This window comes from Peromyscus californicus, unplaced genomic scaffold (genome assembly GCF_007827085.1).
Source record: "Peromyscus californicus insignis strain IS unplaced genomic scaffold, ASM782708v3 Scaffold_4__1_contigs__length_199733344, whole genome shotgun sequence".
Classification (NCBI taxonomy): Eukaryota; Metazoa; Chordata; class Mammalia; order Rodentia; family Cricetidae; genus Peromyscus; species Peromyscus californicus.
Window position 1 is genome coordinate 160724872 of NW_026294562.1, and position 13146 is coordinate 160738017.

The window sequence follows — 13146 nt, forward strand, 5'->3', positions numbered from 1 at the left end:
AGCAGCTTTGCCGCCAGTCACGAGAGAACGCCCCTTTTCCCGTTACTTTTATTTTCTAGTTTATCATTGGTCACCTTGGAGGTCCCCGCCCAAAAGAGGGCGGAGCTGACAGCGTTACTAAGCGAGGAGGATAGGCGTCGGGCTGTCCCGCGAAGGAGTTCAGCTGGCACTAACGCTGAGGTAAATGCGGGACGGAGTGCAGGTGAAGTTGGTCCCTCTCTCAGAGATCACAGAAAGCCCGAGGAAAGCAACATGGGTTTGCTAGAGCCTGGGGTCTCCGGCCCAATCGTAGTGGAACTACAACTCCCAAGATGCTACGCAGGTTTGGGCGCTCCAGCCGTAAACTTTCCCATCCCTGGGATCGCATGTCTTTTGTTCTCTTTGGGTGGCCCTACGGGAGTCCAAAAGAAACTTCAGAATTGAGTCTGTTGGTTTCCAAATTTACCCAGACATCCATGTGTGTTGTCTTTGAACTCTCTCTCTTAGGAGGGGCCCGGTGAATCATGGGGATTGTAGTCCATATACCCCTTCCCTCATTGGGTGTTGTGCCTCCACATACCCCTCCCCTTAACAGGTTTAACCGGAAACGTATTGTGTACGGTTTAGTCTGGTTCTTTGTTGTTGTTTTATTTTTGTCTATTTCTCTTTTGTTGTTTTCGTTCTTCTTTTTCCATTTGTGTCTTTTTAAATTACTTTTTTTATTCGTTTGTTTTTCGAGACAAGGTTTCTCTGTGTAGCTCTGTCTGCCTTGGAACTCACTCTGTAGTCCAGTCTAGCCTTGAACCCAGAGTCTGGGCTTAAAGGCATGCTCCACCACGCCTGGCTAATGAATTACTTGTTTTTTAGTCGTGGTCTTAATTGGAACTCATGAAATGAGCTTCATGGAAAATGTTTAAAGAGATGGAATTAATTACCTTGATTTGATCGTAACACATTGTATATATGCATTGAAATATCATACTGTACCTCATAAACGTGTACAATTAACATGTGTCAGTTAAAAAAATACAAAACAATACAACAGACTGTATTTTACCTGGATGGGGCTGGAGAAAGGGCTCAGAGTTTGGGAGCAGAGGCTGATCTTCCAGAGGCCCCAGGTTCGATTCCCAGCACCTACATGGCTGCTCTCATTCATCTGTAATGTGCTAATTCCAGGGGATTCGACACTCTCTTCTGGCCTTCGGGGGCACTGCACACACGTAGTGCACAGATACGTGTAGGCATAACAGCCATACGCACAAAAATAAATAAATCTTTATTTTAATTGCCTGGATGGTGTGCAGAAGATGCAGTGTCTAGCCTGTTTGCTGACACTCTGATTCTGTTAGCCTGGAGTGGAAACCATAAAGCTATAACATGTTATTCTTTTTTTGTTTGTTTGGTTTTTGTTTGTTTTTGAGGTTTTTTTGTGTTTTTTTGTTTTGTTTTTTGTTTTTTTGAGACAGGGTTTCTCTGTGTAGCTTTGCGCCTTTCCTGGAACTCACGCTGTACCCAGGCAGGCCTTGAACTCACAGAGATCCTTCTGCCTCTGCCTCCCGAGTGCTGGGATTAAAGGCGTGCGCGCCAGGCCGGCCCGGCCCGGCATTACATGTTATTCTTGTTTTGAGACAAGATCTCTCTATGTAGCCTTTGTGTGTCAGTGCATCTGTTTCTGTGTGTAAGTGTGGGTGCACCATGTGGAAATCAGACAACCTCGGGTGTCTGTCCTCATCTTTCACCTTGCCTGTCATCCTTCTATTCCCCTCGCCACCCCCAAACCCCTCCCCTCCCCTCCCCAGCTGAGGACCGAGCCCTGGCATTGTGATTGCTAGGCAGGTGCCAGCTCCATCTTTCACCCTGTTGAGACAGGGTCTCTTTGATGTTTCCCCTTTGAGTACTCCAGGCCCGCAGGCTTTGGGGGGGCTCTCCGGTGTCCACCTCCCACCTCAGTGTAGGAGTACTCAGACTGCAGACTTGTGCTAGTACATCTGACTTTACATGGGCTTCTGTGGATTTGAACTCAGGTCCACATGTTCTTTACTCATTGAGCCAGCTCTGGACTGGAACTTTGGATCCTCCTGCCCCAGCCACTTGAGTGCTGGGATTGCAGGCGAACATCATGTATCTGGCATGAGTCCATGATTTTGAAAGTCCTCTCCTAAAGCATCTGTAATTCTAGCACTCAAGAGGTTGAGGCAGGAGGATCATTTCAAGTGCAAAGCTAACCATGGCTACAGAGTGAGACCCTGTCTTAAAAATAAATAAATAATAAAAGCTCCTCCTAGGCCTGTTCCAGAGTGGAGAACTACCAATTACCAGTTTCTGGGCTCTCCTCAGTCTCTTTCAAGAGGTCATGGGAATCATGCCTCTACTCACATTGCCTTGACTACAGAGTGATGATTTGTGGCAATGTAGTCCATCTCCTCCAGCAATCCGTGGGGATTGTCAGCTTCTGTCCTCTTAACATGCTGTGCTTCTTTCGTAGCCTGTCAGTTTTCACTATCCAAGACACCCTTTGGAAATGTTCCCCAGGGTGGACAACCCTGTTGGCCATCAAGAAGCCAAAACTGGAGCCCCAAGGTGAGGACACGCTTTAGGTAAAGTTCTGTGCCTTAGACTTATAGCAGGAAGTGACCACTAGAAGGCAGGAAGTCATGTGATGAGAATGGGGATGAGAGGGTAAGAGAAACCCCCTACCCCACTGCTGGTGGCCATCCCATTTCCAGCTCTCTACCAGCTGCGTCCCCGACCACAGAACCCCTTACCTTCTACTGGTAACAGTGTGGGATGGCTTCTCTTTTGGACTGCCTGTATGTATGTTCATTGCCCACAGGGGTCACCCTCTGGTCTGACTTTTTCTTCTTGTGTTTTCTCCCAATTTAAATCCCGGGTCCATTCAGGTCTCAAAGGCCACAAGCTCCCAAGGCCACAGCAACCGATTCCCCTGAGCTGTCGGAGGCATCCTGGCCATCCAGTTCCGGGACCCCTTCCCCACTCAGCACTGAGGGATCAAGTACCTCTCCACCACTCACCGTAATTGACAGCGGGGACTCGGTGGTAGCCAAGTAAGTACCAGAATCCCTGGGGGGAAAGGGAGACAAGGGGTTAAAGGGAGGAAGAAGGCATCCCATAATAACTATTAGAGACAGAGCCGTTTCTGCAGTACTCTTTAGGACCAGGCACTTCATGTGTAGTACTGAGGGGTCTGGAGCTACACTGCCTGGGTTCAGATCTTGCCTCTGTTAACTTCTTGTCTGTATTGCTTTGGTCTCAACTTCCTTGAGTTGGGAATATTAATCATGCACTGAGCCTGTCTTGAATCCGCAGTCCCTCTGTATAATGATCTATAAGAACACCCATCATAGAGTGAGTACTTGGATCTGAAAGATGGAGGTTCAGAGTCCATCACAAAGGTCCTAGATTAATTATGGCTTAACCATGGTAACATTTATTTCTCCCTTAGTTAGTGGTCCAGACAGAAGCAACCAGGGCTGACATTGCAACCCCTATTAAGGTGTTAGGAACACAGGTTCTGCCTGTCTTATTGGTGTCCTTTCCTTCATAGGCCAGAAATGGTTCTCACTAGCATTACTTTTCCAGAATCATGCTCCCTTATTCTTTGTTGGTCACGAACCAATCTGGCTGGCGATGTTAGAGTGCCTGTCTAGCGTGCACAGTGCCCTTGGTTTGATCCCTAAATCCACATTAAATCAGGCAGAGTGATGTGTGCCTATAGTCTCAGCATTTCGAAGGCAGAGGCAGAAGGATCAGAAGTTCAAGGTCACTCTCAGCTACATAGTGAGTTCAAAACCAGCCTAAGCTAAATGATACCTTGTGTAAAAGCAAAGAAAGAAACACACAGAAAACAAGGGGCCAACAGGATGGTTCAGTGGGTAAAAGCACTTGCTACAAGAGCCTGCAACTGGCTACACAGAGTTGTCTTCTGTGATGTGTGTGCTACCCCTATACACATCAAGTGTGAAAAAGCACACATACAGCCAGACAGTGGTGGCGCACGCCTTTAATCCCAGCACTTGGGAGGTAGAGGCAGGTGGATTTCTGCATTTGTGGCCAGCCTGGTCTACAGAGCAAGTTCTAGGACAGCCAGGGCTGTTATACAGAGAAACCCTGTCTCAGAAAAAAAAAAAAAAATTAAAACAGAAAATTAAAATTGGGCTGGCTATATGACTCAGTGGATAAAGGGGCTTGCCACCAAGCCTGACAGCCTGAGGTCGATCCCTGGGACCCACTTCCACATGTGTACTGTAGCATGCCTGCTCAAGTGTGCACCCATGCCTGTCTGCATGTGTGTGTGTGTGTGTACACAGAAATAAAATGTAAAAAAATTAAAATTACATTACTATATAAGAAAGAGAAATGGATATTTAAGGCCAAGTACTTGCTTTTGGTAGATTTGAAGAAAGTAGTTATTTATTTATTTATTTATTTATTTATTTATTTTTGGTTTTTCAAGACAAGGTTTCTCTGTGTAGTCCTGGCTCTCCTGAACTCACTCTGTCGACCAGGCTGGCCTCGAACTCAGAGATCTGACTGCCTCTCCCTATCCCACCCTCATCCCCTAGTGCTGGGATTAAAGGCCGGTGCCACCACAGCTGGCAAAGGAGTTATTTTTATCTGGGCCACTGAGCACAACTTTCCATGGTGCCTGATGTGGCTTCTGCTGTTGTGGTAATTACTGTTACTACTATGTGGCTTCCTTACTCCCTCTGCTTCTCATCCCCTGATGCTCACAGGTACATAAACAGGTTCCGCCAAGCTCAGCCCACAAGCCGAGAGGAACGCCAGCCTGCAGGCCCCACCCCAGATGACTTTTGGTGGCTAAAGCCCAAGTCATCAGACTTGAGCAGTTACCTTGCAGCAGGTACCTAAAACCTCTCCTGCTCAGTACCCAGCGCCACTCTTCCTGGTCCCTGTGATTCAGCTGAGCTTTCCCAGCAGGAGCCAGTGAACCTGAAGGAAGATCCGCTATGACAGGTCCATCTCCCGCGGGGATGCGCAGTGCGTCTCTGGCCTCAGCTCCTCTTCAGAAAGTAAAGCAGGTGACACTGCTACCGTCTCCCTCTCTGGTGTGCCTGAGTTGACAGCACCAGCCCTGGGACAGGGTTAGAGACAATGACCAACTTAAGGAATCATAAAGAAAAAAGGGTGTGTGGGCGTGGAGGTGAAGTGTGGGCGTGGAGGTGTGGCTCATTTGGGAAAGTGCTTGCCTAGCAGCCAGAAAGTCCAGCACCACATAGAAGCAGGCCTGGTGGCACACAGCGGGGATCCCAGCACCTAGGAGATGAAGGCAGGAGGGTCAGAAGTTCAAGGTCACCCTCAGCTGTAAGAGGAGTTTGAGGCTGCCCTGGGCTAGATGATATCCTATCTCAAAAAAATAATAAAGTTTAACAAAAGGATTTGCTAGTTAAATGCAGTTTTGAACTCTATAGGTAGATGTGCATGCATATTCACTATGTTCATGTTGCTGTGACCAAAACACTTGACAGAGGCCGGGGAGGATAGGTGTTGGCTCAGTTTCAGCAGTTCAGTCCAGCGTGGCAGAAGTGTGTGGTGGAGGTGTGTGGTGGAGGTGTGTGGTGGAGGTGTGTGGTGGAGGTGTGTGTGTGTGGGAGTTGATCCTCTGGAAGAGCAGTCAGTTATCTCTGTCTTTTATTCAGTTTATTTATTTATTTATTTATTTATTTATTTATTTATTTATTTATTTTGTTTTTTTGAGACAGGGTTTCTCTGTGTAGTTTTGGAGACTGTCCTGGATCTCGCTCTGTAGACCAGGCTGGCCTTGAACTCACAGAGATCCGCCTGGCTCTGCCTCCTGAGTGCTGGGATTAAAGACATGCGCCACTGCTGCCCAGCCTGTCCCCTTTTTAAATTTAAAATTTTAAATGTAGTGTGTGTCTGTATGTCTGTGTATGAGTCTCTCTCTCTCTCTCTCTCTCTCTCTCTCTCTGTGTAGGACAACTCTCAGGAGTTGATTCTCTTCTTTCATTTCTGTGTAGGTTCTAGGGATCAAACTCAGGTCTACGGCCTGTACAGAAAGCACTTTCCCCTCTAAGCCATCAATACTGGCATGGCTGAGGTAGTAGGATCAAGAGTTCAAGGCCAGCCTGGGTTACAAAGTAAGATCATGTCTCAGAAACCCCAAAAGCAAAAGAAGGAAGTGATCCTCTCTTCCTGAGGTAGAGAAGCAAATTGTAAGCGTCCCTGCCACGAGAAAGCAGCAGGTGGAACATAGGTCCCGGGCCTTCTGGAGAGTCCCTCTCCCGGCAGCCTTTGGCATAGGGACTAGCTTGGCCCCTCTCACTGTGCAGAACCTGAAGACATGGAATTCATCTTTGCTGGACTTGGAGACACTGAGCCTACAAAGCAGAGCGGCCAGGCTGCTGAAACGCAGGTGATGCTTCTCCCCACAGTCTCCCTCACCAATTGTGCCTGGGCCATGCTCTCCTCACTGGTGCCTTCTCCCTGCAGCAAGGCCTCCCTCTCCTCCTCCTCCTCCCTCAGTCCCGGTGATGCCAGCAGTTCCTCCTTCCCTGTCAGCTCCGATGGCCTCTCTCCCTGTCCTGTGACCTTCAATCCGGATTCCAACAAGAGTTCTAGTCCCAAAGAATCTGTGTCGGGAGGTAAGGATTGATGGTAGCCAGGTTCAACTCCCATCGTGTCCACTTACTAGCTGTGTGACTTTGGCCTCCCTGGGCCTTGTTTAACCGGGATCCAGGAATAATATAGTTGGACCCCCCACTCACAGGTATCATGGGGATGAAATGAGTTCGTGAATACATGGAGTCACTTCATACAGGCCTGTCGGCAGTAGCTGTCAGGGTGTGGCAGGCCTGCCATACTCCCTGCTGTTATGACAGTAAGCTCCAAAATCAGAGGCGTAGCACAGATCAGAGGAAATAGTCATTCTTGATTGGTTTTAGCTTTGTTTCTGTGAACCAGGGTCTTGCTATGCTACCTCAGCTGGCTTGGAGCTCGTGTAGTTCATGCTGGCCTTGAATTCTTGGCGCTCCTGCCTCAGTCTCCCTCGTAGTGGGGTTACAGGAGTGCACTGCTGTGCCCATCATGCTTTTTTGTATTGTTAATGAACCAGCCAGGCGGTGGTGGCACAGGCCTTTAATCCCAGCACTCAGGAGGCAGGGACAGGTGGATCTCCGTGAGTTCCAGGCCAGCCTGGTCTACAGAGTGAGTTCCAGACAGCCAGGGCTGTTATACAGAGAAACCATAGTGAACCATATGGGACTTTTTTATAAGCAAAAAAAATAGTTGAATATTTGGCAATTCCACATGGCTTAGCTAAATCTTAATGTGTTCAGGTCTGGTGTGTTGTTCCAAACCCACATCTAAACTGCATACATCAATGCAGCTTAGCCAGCATTGGCTATGTGAGACTGTCTCGCAGGCTATAGGGAAACAGATTTTTCAGCGGGCACGCCTTCAGTCTCAGCACTTGGGAGGCAGAGACTGGGATGCAGTGAGACAAGACCAAGAGCCAGAGATAGAGCCGGGTGGGAGACGTTGGCGAGGGTCGGTCCCTTGGGCCATGAGGCCTGGTGAGGCATCTGTCTGTCAGGAGACCTCTGAGCATGGAGATTACATTGACTTCTGGGATGATAATGGGTCCTACAGTTACTCCGAGCCCTTGGAGCAGCGGGGAGGGAAGTGACCAAGTTCAAAGGACTCACAGAAGAAATAAAAACAAGTAAGGAAAAATACAAATAGAATCACAAACTGAGTTTGGTGACACTTGCCTATAAGCCCAGGCTGAGGCAGGAGGATTGCCAATTTGAACTCAGCCCAGGCCACAAAGCAAAACTGTAAGAGAAAAAGAATCCCAACCATCTTACTCTGCCCTGCCCTGCTTCTCACTTCACCAAGGAGTTGGGTGGTGTCTGGGCAGCCTGTCTGAACAAGTCTGTGGCACAGTGGAAGAGTGGCCTTCAGATGTCACCCTCTGCTCCCTCAGCCCTTTCCTCTCCACCCCCCTCCCCCAGCAGCCCCAGTGCCATCCCAGGCCTGCATCCCTGCTCCCCGACCAGCCTCCTCCCAGGCAACCCTTCAGCCCGAGGAAGACATTTTATACCAATGGCGGCAGCGGCGGAAGCTTGAGCAGGCTCGAGGAGCTGAGGGTGATGGAGCCTGGGTGTTGCCTCGGACCCCAGCCCTCACCACTCAGGTGAGTTGGAGGAGAGAGCCTGACAGTGATAAGGGATATCTGAAGGTGACAGAGGATCTTCCACCCCTTCCTTCCTGTCTCAGATACCTCTTTCTATCTACAGACTCCTCCTGTCCCTGCAGTGAACCTTGGTTCCCTGGGGACCCAGCCTAACTGTGTTCCACCATGGGGCAGTGTGGCCCAGCCCCCTCCTCCACAGGCCTTCTATGTGGAGAGGCCTCCTCTTCCAGCGCCCTCTCCACACATCTGGGCCCCCAGCCCTCAGGGGTTCCTCTGGGCCCCCCAAGCCAATCCCTGGGTATCCCTCGGTATGGTTCCTACCACACTGCTTGCCTCTACTGTTGCTCCCGTGGCCTCCTTCCCAGCACCCCCTACCACCACTCCAGCTGCCCCAGCTCCCACCCCTACTCCCCAGGTCTCCATCCCAGTGCCCCCAGCCTCTACTCTACCTCCCTGGGCTTCCACCCCTACTTCCCCAGCTTCTACCCTCCCACTAGCTGACACCCCTCAGGAGCCAACTACCCTCGAGATGAGTAGTTCTGCCCAGCCCAAGAAGCTGAGTCCCAAACCTCGGAGGGCCAGCGCTTCATCGCGCCGGGAGACAACTGGTCCAGACACCGCAGCTTTTGAGAGTCCCAGTTCGCAGCTCAGGGGCGCCCTGGGCCAGGTAGTGACAGCTCGGCTGTTCCCTGACAACTTGGAAGACACGGCCCCTCATCTTGAGAGCCCGCCTCCACGTGAGGCAGAATCCCGGAAAGTTAAGGGCACACCCACTCAAGCCGAGGGTCCACCCCCTCCATCCAAGTCTCAGCGTGGGTCCCAGACAGAGTCCCGCAAAGCCACGGCCGCGTCCTCTCCGGGCGGGTCGGTGCTTCGGAAAAGTCAAGTCACCCTCTCAGCTGAAGCTAGGGATCCACGGCCGGCTATAACCCCAAAGGCATCCACACTGTCAGAGGTCCAATCGCCTGAATTCAAGACGTCTGCTCCCAAGGCGGGAGCTGGTGATGCTTGGACCACCGCCCCGCCGGCCTCAGGCCACGCCCCCTCCGAGGACTTGCTCTCCCAGGCCGCCCGACTTCTGCAGGCTGCGGAAGGTGAGGAGGATGCCCGGGCCCTTGGGTATCTTGACGGTGGTCCCAAACCCTGTGTCCGCCCCCTGGAGCTCAGCCTTTTACTCTTCAGATTCCGATGGCAGCGAGTTTCAGGAAGACCCTGTGCTGCAGGTGCTTAGAGCTCAGAGGGAAGAGCTCCGGCAGCAGAAAAGGTGACCCCTCTCCTCCAGGACGACCTCTGTCATCCTGTGACAACCCTATTGGGTGCCTGCCTCTCCCAAGCCCCTTTCCAGAACCCCACCCACAACCCGAGATTCTCATCTCGTCTCTTTTTCCAGGAAAGTGGATGCTCAATTATCCCTCCTCTTGAACCACACTGAAGAACCAGGATCTTCCTCTCCTCCAGCCAGCTCACCTCCCAGGTCCCCAAGAATGCGGTTGAGGAGGGAAGGAGCCTTCTTTGATGCCAGGAGACTTTGAATTGTGAAAATTCTGTTTTTCCTGGGCTGGGGAGATAAAGCACTTGCAAGTGTGAAGGTCCACGTAAAGGTAGCTGAGCGGCCAGCTGGCCCACGGAGACGGGGTCTCAAACAAGGTGGAAGGCGAGAACCCGTATTCAAAGTCCTTTGACCTCCATACACGAGCTGTGGGGCGCGCGCACACACACACACACACACACACACACACAAATAAAGTTGTCTCCAATTAACATTTTTCCAGTTTACTGTTAATCTCTAAGAAATGGATTGTTGTAGAAAGGCTGATTGTGCTAATAGGAAATGTAACCCCTTCCCTGCCTCCCCTGACCAACAAAACAACATTTCCTTTCTTGTTTGTGTGTGTGTGTGTGTGTGTGTGTGTGTGTGTGTGTGTGTGTGTAAGTGAGCCCATGGTTCTAGGTAATATGGGGGGGAAGCTGACTCATGTAACTCAGAAGTGGATTTTTATATGTCAGGTGGAGAAAAAGGCACTGTCATCTGTGTTAAGAAACATCAATGTTGGGACTCGAGAGATGACTTAGAAGTTGACAGCACTGGTTGTTCTTCCTGAGGACCTGAGTTCAATTCCCAGCACCCACATGGTGGCTCACAACCATCTGTAATGAGATCTGGCGCCCTCTTCTGGCCTGCAGGCATACATGCGGGCAGAACACAGTACATAATAAATAAATCTTTTTTTAAAAGATAATAATAATAATAAGAAGAAGCAGTATTAGACAGCAGTACATGCCCCATTCCTGCTACCATCCCTCCCTCTCCGGTCGCCATCTCCACCCACAGGTCCTCAAATTCCTGATCTATTCCCAAAGTTTGTTCCCCTTCCCTTTCTTCAGCTGTGTTCTCCCTGCTCAGCACCAAAGCCCGACTCCTCCCTTCCCACACACAGTCACCCAGCAGGTCCCGACTTTGTGTTCTCTTTGGAATCTATCAGAATCCAACTCCTTTCCACTGCCCTCCCCTTGGTCTGGGCTACCTCCTGCCTGGACCACTGAGAGCCTGTCATCACTATAAACACATCTGCCCGTTCTCGGATACGCGTGCCATCCAGGGGACAGCCCTTCTCTTCTCCTTGAAACTGAGCCCTTCAACATATTGAACACAACCAGAGGGGTGCAGCTTCAGTTAGAAAAGTGGGTACTGCCCACCTGTTTTCCTGTTTCTTCTATTATCTCTGACTTAGAGATGCCTTAGAGAATATGCAATAAAAATCTGATTGCTGGATGTGGTGGTACACACCTGTAATCCTAGGAGTCTGAGGCAGGAGGATCTTGTCTTTGAGGACACCCTCATAGTGAGACCTTGTGTTGAAAAAAAATCAGTTGTTATACTGGGCATGAAACACACAAGGGTGCCCCCACTGAGCTCAGCTTGAGATTGGTGAATTTCATTGTATGTGGCTGTTTACTTTTCTTCTTTCTTTCTCTTTTCTGTATTGGTCTCTCTTCTTTTTTAAATAATTTATTTTTATTTTATTTTGCATTTATGTTTTGCCTGCATGTATGCCTGTGTGAAGCTGCCATGTGAACCCAGGTCCTCTGGAAAAGCAGGCAGTGCTCTCAAACTGCTGAGCCATCTCTCCAGCCCCTATTTTACTTTTCTATTGCTGTGATAAGACACCAAGACCAAGGCAACTTATAAAAGAAAGTGTTGATTTGGGGCTCACAGTTCCAGAGGGTGAGTCCATGGCCATCATGGCAGGGAGCATGGCAGCGGGCAGGCAGGCACTGGAGCAGCAGTGAGAGTTCACATCTTGAGACACAAACATGAGGCAGAGACAGAGAGACACTGTGAATGGGAGTCCTTTGAAACTTCAAAACCTACCCTCCAGTGACACACCCCCTCCAGCAAGGCCACACCTAATCCTTCCCAAACAGTACTACTAACTAGGGACCACGTATTCAAACATATGAGCCTATGGAGGCCATTTTCATTCAAACTACCACAGGGGTTTTTCTCAAAAGAAAATTATACTGAGTTCTAGTTAAGGAGATGTATGCTAGCTGGGCATAGTTGCACTCACCTTTAATCCCAGCAGAGGCAGGTGATCTCTGTGAGTTTAAAAATAACCTGTCGTACATAAGGAAATCCAGGCCGGCCAAGAATACATAGTGAAACTCTGTCTCAAAACAAAACAAAAGCTGCGTAGTGGTGGCGCACGCCTGTAATCCCAGCACTCAGGAGGCAGAGGCAGGCGGATCTCTGTGAGTTTGAGGCCAGCCTGGTCTACAGAGCTAGTCCAGGACAGGCTCCAACACTACACAGAGAAAGCCTGTCTCGAAAAACCAAAACCAAAACCAAAACAAACAAACAAAAAAATCCTATTGAAATACTTAGATACCAATACTGTTTTTTAAAAAATGAAATCAGGTACATCCCAGGACGGTATGGATGTAATGGTTTGTTTGTCTTTTGAAACAGGGTCATATATAGCCCAGGCTCCAACTCACTATGTAGCCCAACCTGGCTTTGAACTTCTGAGCCTCCCGCCTTCACATCCCAAGTGCTGGGATTACAGGCATGTGCCACCACACCCAGCCTAATTTATCTTGAGTGCACCCAAAGATGAGTTGGATGGGTGAATAAATAAGCAGATGGGAGATAAAAGGAATATAGTAAACATGTTAATGATAAGATCTACCTGGTGGATATGTGGGTGTCAACTTGCCATATCTTAGGAACTTTTCACAAATAAAACGAAGGCGACTATATGATCAGGGTTGTTTCGACATATGTATTTATGAAGAGAAATGAGGTGAATTTCTAACAGTCAGTTCTCTAAGTCAGAAACAAGGTAAATATGTGTTTTCAGCCTTTTTGAACAAACCACACATTTGATTGAATCAAGAAGTAGCTGTTTAGACATAAGGAACAATGAAAGATGTTTATAATAACATCCTGATCAAGTTGAAAGGGAGGACTAGAAGGCTGCCGGAAGAGGTTTGAGCTTCCATGTGGGTAAGGCTGTATTTTTTCTTGTTTTGATTAGTGGTGTATCCCCTAATTAAATGATCATTGTCTTTGAATGTATGGACCAGGGACGGGCGTGCTCCCGAGAGGAGGGCCCTGTTCAGGTCCTCATCAGTGAAAGCATCCTTCCGGAAAGGGCGTGGCTGCACTGTGTTCTGAGCACTGCTCTATCGTTTGTATTAAAAAAAAAAAAAAAAAAAGACTGCGCCTGGCTCTCTGAGAGGCATGAATGTTCTAGCCTTCCATACGGAAGCTTTTCCCAGAAAAAAAGGAGTCTAAGACGAGAGGCTGACCCGTCATAAGCGAATATGGGGGAAACAAGGGAAAATGTCCGGTGGATGGGGTGAGGCCCAGTCGCGCAGAGCCTAGGGAGGGAACACAAGCTGGGTGTGCTAGATCAAAAAGCTTGTGGGTGGGGTCGGGATCAGGACCGACAGGGTGGGGACTGGAG

General features: G+C 49.3%; 1 protein-coding gene across 6 annotated transcripts; it reads left to right on the forward strand.

Moving 5' to 3' along the window:
* Window positions 1-55: 55 nt before the first annotated feature.
* Window positions 56-9943, forward strand: Proser3 (proline and serine rich 3). 6 transcript variants are annotated; one of them, XM_052761773.1, is made up of 11 exons: window positions 56-180; window positions 2468-2562; window positions 2883-3047; window positions 4737-4864; window positions 4939-5042; window positions 6312-6394; window positions 6472-6623; window positions 7995-8176; window positions 8280-9270; window positions 9359-9440; window positions 9567-9943. In XM_052761773.1, exons 2-11 carry the CDS (start codon window positions 2504-2506, stop codon window positions 9706-9708), a joined length of 2088 nt encoding a protein of 695 aa, XP_052617733.1. In that variant the 5' UTR covers window positions 56-180; window positions 2468-2503; the 3' UTR covers window positions 9709-9943. The 6 variants fall into 6 exon arrangements, with proteins under 6 accessions (XP_052617733.1, XP_052617736.1, XP_052617737.1 ...); XM_052761776.1 differs by having other exon boundaries at window positions 7998-8176; XM_052761777.1 differs by having other exon boundaries at window positions 4942-5042.
* Window positions 9944-13146: the final 3203 nt, after the last annotated feature.

Bases quoted from the DNA above. Each gene is read 5' to 3' on its own strand.
- Proser3 (XM_052761773.1), top strand. From the start codon at position 2,504: ATGTTCCCCAGGGTGGACAACCCTGTTGGCCATCAAGAAGCCAAAACT. The intron at 5,043-6,311 runs GTGACACTGCTA...CTCACTGTGCAG, and splicing joins CTCTTCAGAAAGTAAAGCAG to AACCTGAAGACATGGAATTC. The intron at 9,441-9,566 runs GTGACCCCTCTC...CTCTTTTTCCAG, and splicing joins GAGCTCCGGCAGCAGAAAAG to GAAAGTGGATGCTCAATTAT.